The 5,000-nt window shown below is 51.0% G+C and overlaps 1 protein-coding gene across 1 annotated transcript in view; it reads right to left on the bottom strand.

The window, feature by feature from the left end:
• fes (FES proto-oncogene, tyrosine kinase) overlaps nt 1–5,000 on the bottom strand; it is a gene marked incomplete at both ends in the record, with an annotated part of 30,578 nt that overhangs the window by 13,931 nt on the left and 11,647 nt on the right. The window contains 3 exons of the mRNA XM_084437487.1: nt 2,366–2,488; nt 2,710–2,919; nt 4,840–4,893. Of these exons, the coding sequence (XP_084293613.1) occupies nt 2,366–2,488; nt 2,710–2,919; nt 4,840–4,893 (387 nt within the window). The remainder of the gene's footprint in view (nt 1–2,365; nt 2,489–2,709; nt 2,920–4,839; nt 4,894–5,000) is intronic.

Below are 5,000 nucleotides of genomic sequence, written 5' to 3'. Positions count from 1 at the left end.
TCCTCTGACCAAAAGCATGCTTAGACTAGCTGTTAGTATATCCTCTGACCCCTTGCATGCTTAGACTAGCTGTTAGTATATCCTCTGACCCCTTGCATGTTCTGAACAGAGAATACAAACTGTTGCCCTCCAGGGGGCGCTTTAGAGTCCCAAAATGTAGACGCAACAGACTGAAGAATTCCTTTGTACACCAGTCTATTGGTCTGCTTGACCAGAATAGGTCAACCTCTTTCCAACTGGTTGCCTTTTGTATTGTGTGGAATGTTCTGGATGTGTTTTATGTCTGTCTTGTTGTGTCTCCACGTGTGTGTAACTCTTGAACGGAGGTGCCATGGATGCAAAACAAATTTCAGCTTGCTGACAATAAAGTATTATCGTATCGTATCGTATCGTATGAGCCCATGCTGGAGACGGTCTGGGACCCAGGAGCTGAGCCTGACTCTGTGTGTGCAAGCTGGTAGCACCTCCTCACCCTGCCACCACCTCCTCACCCTGCCACCACCTCCTCACCCTGCCACCACCTCCTCACCCTGCCACCACCTCCTCACCCTGGCACCACCTCCTCACCCTGCCACCACCTCCTCACCCTGCCACCACCTCCTCACCCTGCCACCACCTCCTCACCCTGGAACGACCTCCTCACCCTGGAACGACCTCCTCACCCTGCCACCACCTCCTCACCCTGCCACCACCTCCTCACCCTGGAACGACCTCCTCACCCTGCCACCACCTCCTCACCCTGGAACGACCTCCTCACCCTGCCACCACCTCCTCACCCTGCCACCACCTCCTCACCCTGGCACCACCTCCTCACCCTGCCACCACCTCCTCACCCTGCCACCACCTCCTCACCCTGCCACCACCTCCTCACCCTGGCACCATCTCCTCACCCTGGAACGACCTCCTCACCCTGCCACCACCTCCTCACCCTGCCACCACCTCCTCACCCTGGAACGACCTCCTCACCCTGCCACCACCTCCTCACCCTGCCACCACCTCCTCACCCTGCCACCACCTCCTCACCCTGCCACCACCTCCTCCCCCTGGCACCACCTCCTCACCCTGGAACGACCTCCTCACCCTGCCACCACCTCCTCACCCTGGAACGACCTCCTCACCCTGCCACCACCTCCTCACCCTGCCACCACCTCCTCACCCTGCCACCATCTCCTCACCCTGCCACCACCTCCTCACCCTGCCACCACCTCCTCACCCTGGCACCACCTCCTCACCCTGCCACCACCTCCTCACCCTGCCACGACCTCCTCACCCTGGCACCATCTCCTCACCCTGCCACCACCTCCTCACCCTGCCACCACCTCCTCACCCTGCCACCACCTCCTCACCCTGCCACCACCTCCTCACCCTGGAACCACCTCCTCACCCTGGAACCACCTCCTCACCCTGCCACCACCTCCTCACCCTGCCACCACCTCCTCACCCTGCCACCACCTCCTCACCCTGGCACCATCTCCTCACCCTGGAACGACCTCCTCCTCAAACTATAACCTTACCCAGAATATAACCTCACCAGGACTATAACCCCACCCAGACTATAACCCCACCCAGACTATAACCCCACCCAGACTATAACCTCACCAGGACTATAACCTCACCCAGACTATAACCTCACCCAGACTATAACCTCACCCAGACTATAACCTCACCAGGACTATAACCTCACCCAGACTATAACCTCACCAGGACTATAACCCCACCCAGACTATAATCCCACCCAGACTATAACCTCACCAGGACTATAACCCCACCAGGACTATAACCCCACCCAGTCTCGACAACAAGCTCAGGGTCCTGGGGCAAAGCGAAACCCTCTGCAAGTGGATCCTGGACTTTGAGAGACTAGGACTGCATTGTCTGATGGAAAAGTACACACACAGTCTTAGTTCCTTACTGGGAACTTCTCTAGTGGTCACACCACACTGCGCTAGACAAAACTTCTTCTTTTTTTTACCACACAAAATGCGCTGCTCTGGCTGAATAGATGTGCTTGAATCATCGTTTGTGGTTCCAAAAAGGCGACGGTGACAACGAGCACACACTAGAACTGCTTCTGTTCAACAGTGACTTAGACGCCCGTTATCACACTACTTAGGAAATGCAGTTCTGCTGTTCCCTGCTGTTTCACAAGTGTCTGTCTCAATGTGTGTATGTGTGAGTTTATATGTGTGCGTGCGTGCCTTTGATGTGTGTGTGTGTGTGTGTGTGTGTGTGTGTGTGTGTGTGTGTGTGTGTGTGTGCGTGCGTGCGTGCATGCCTGTGATGTGTGCGTGCGTGGGGTGTGTGTGTGTGCGAGTGTGGGGTGTGTGTGTGTATGTGTGGGGTGTGTGTGTGTGTTGCGTGCTACCTTGGGGACAGGCCTTTTGAGGATGACGTCGCTCTTCCTGGTGATTGGCTGTTTTGTGGAGAGGAGGTGATGAGTCAGCAGGGGCACGGTGGGGAAGCCTTCTCCATCCAGGCGGTACATGTTCTACACACACACACACACACACACACACACACACACACACACACACACACACACACACACACACAAATACACACACAAACCAACACACAAGCAACATTCTGTATTGTATTGTGCATCAGTTATTGTATTGTAGACACACACACACACACACACACACACACACACTCACACACACACACACACACACACACACACACACACACACACACACACAGACTCACGTTGGTCTGCTGGATGAGGAAGTGCTTGCAGGCCCCGGCCCAGAACACTGACAGGACGTAGTCGTCCTTGCCCTGGCTCTTCCTGACCAGGAAGTCCCCGTCGCTGACCAGCAGCTGCTGCACCTCCAGCCTGGGCACGGCCCCGTGGTACCAGTCCTGCTGGGCCAGGGGCCGCTCCTCCTCAGGGCACGGGGCCAACGCTGGAGGAACCTGGGGCCCCGCAGGGAGAGACACACACACACAGACAGGTAGAAATCACACACTGATGTCAGGTCAGGACTGCAGAGAGGATTCAGACTATTACACTGTAACTTTCACACACAAAAACAAGAAAAAATTACACTTTTACACAGTGATCTATGATGTCTTCACATTTTTATCCTTGGATGGATGAAATTATATTTTATTGTATTTTACTGTGTTCTATGCAGGGACCTCACATGGGCTAGTCATGCAGGGATGTTGTGGAGAGATAAGTGCTGAGAATTAGAGTTGTGTTCCTGTATCTCTAGATAAGAACCAGCCCAGAGGAAAGAACACGCCACTAATAGAACCTGCTCTGACTACAACAACAGTGATATGAAGATATGATCTGTGGTTCAGAAAAGCAACTTCACCGGACCGTGCGGTCGCACATGCAGAGACAGCTCTGACACAACACACCACAGACAACATGACGCCCATTCAAACAATCCTCCTCTGATCAGAAGATAAGCTACGCTACCGTAGATTAGAAAGATCCCTCTCTGGAGAAGATAAGAGAGCATGACGTTTGCACTGTTGGTAGCACACCAAGTTCCCTTGTGCCAGCCAAGAGCAATTAATCACAGCACAGATAATTACAATAATTCCAAATAGTATTTGGACCTTTTAAAATGAAAATGTAGTGTAAATAAAAAATGAATGATAAAATTCATTTTAATCAGTAACTGTTGCTGAAGGCAAAACAAACAAACAAAATAAAGATAAAGGATAGGTTCGTAATTTAGCATTATAAGCCATGTAATAAGCCATGTTATAAGCCATGTTATAAGCCACGTTAGAAGCCATGTTATAAGGCTATTTACGGTCATATACAACAGCCGATATCAAAGTTTCGTCAAACGGTGCACTCTGGAGATATAGCCTGTCGCCGCTAACACACTCAATGGATCCAGAGGTGCATAGACAAAACCCCTCAGCTGTCCCTCAGCAGCAAAACTCAGGTCTGGATTACACTACTGCGTTCATCTGCTATTTCCCAGAAAAAAGACCTACATTTGTGTCTAGCAATTACACTACCGAGGCCAAAACGAAGCTCGAACCCGGAGGCGGATCCATACGGCCGGAGCTACATTTTGGGGGTCGAAATCGGAAGCTGCGTTCTAGTGTGACAGGCAGATCCAGGGGGCTTGAATGCGATGACATGGATGCCTATTAGCGCTTCATTCATTCAACATGGATGAAGTACAGGTGTTTCAGAACTTCAGTCTGTGCTAGCTGTTGTTGTGCAGTTAACCATAGCAGCGAGTTTGCTTCTTGTTTATATCCGGCTGATACCGGCTTGCACATGCCCAGTGAATCTTCTTCTTCTTCATTGGTGTTTAACGGCAGCTTGCATCCATAAAGTGCCATTCCTGCCACTTTGTGGATGTGAATGGTGGTGTGATATGTTTTTCATTTACGTAAAATGTTGTGTGTACTGTAATCGCAGATAGTTTTCCCTGTTTGAAAACGTAGCCATGGATCCGCGCTAGAGTAATCCAGGCTTTACCGAGGCCGAGTGGTTACTGGTGTCCGTTGATGTTCTGCCACAAAAATCGCCAAAGTATGCTCCTGATCTGAGTGATTTCTCATTCAGAAATAATCATTCATTATAAAGTGTTTTTCAAGGTTCTCAAAGGCACTTTAAAAACACATGAAAGAAAATCCATATGAATTCATCCAGTTCTGTAATACAGTTTTGTAATAACAGGATTGTTGGTACAAGGTTTAAAGCAGGGGGCAGATACAGAACAGTAGTTGAGTAAACACTGCACCAGGAAGTTCAATAAGGCACGCCAGGTGATCACTGATAAGATGTTCTGTACGGCCGTCTGTGGCCTGCACCCTGGGTGCTGCGTGACTCAGGGTGTTGCGTACGTTACTGACCGTGTATTTGGGTTTGAACAGGTTGCCTAGTGTCTGGAGGATCCCGTCCTTCTCCTGGAACACACCGCAGGGACAGACGTGAGTCGCAGCTTCATGCTCCTACCGTACGCCCTCGCCTGCGCCGCCACGCTCTGATCCAAGAGTAGTTATTTATGTTCTGT

The sequence above is a fragment of the Borostomias antarcticus genome (assembly GCF_949987555.1).
Source record: "Borostomias antarcticus genome assembly, chromosome: 4".
Lineage (NCBI taxonomy): Eukaryota > Metazoa > Chordata > Actinopteri > Stomiiformes > Stomiidae > Borostomias > Borostomias antarcticus.
This window is presented reverse-complemented; position numbering and strand designations above follow the sequence as displayed.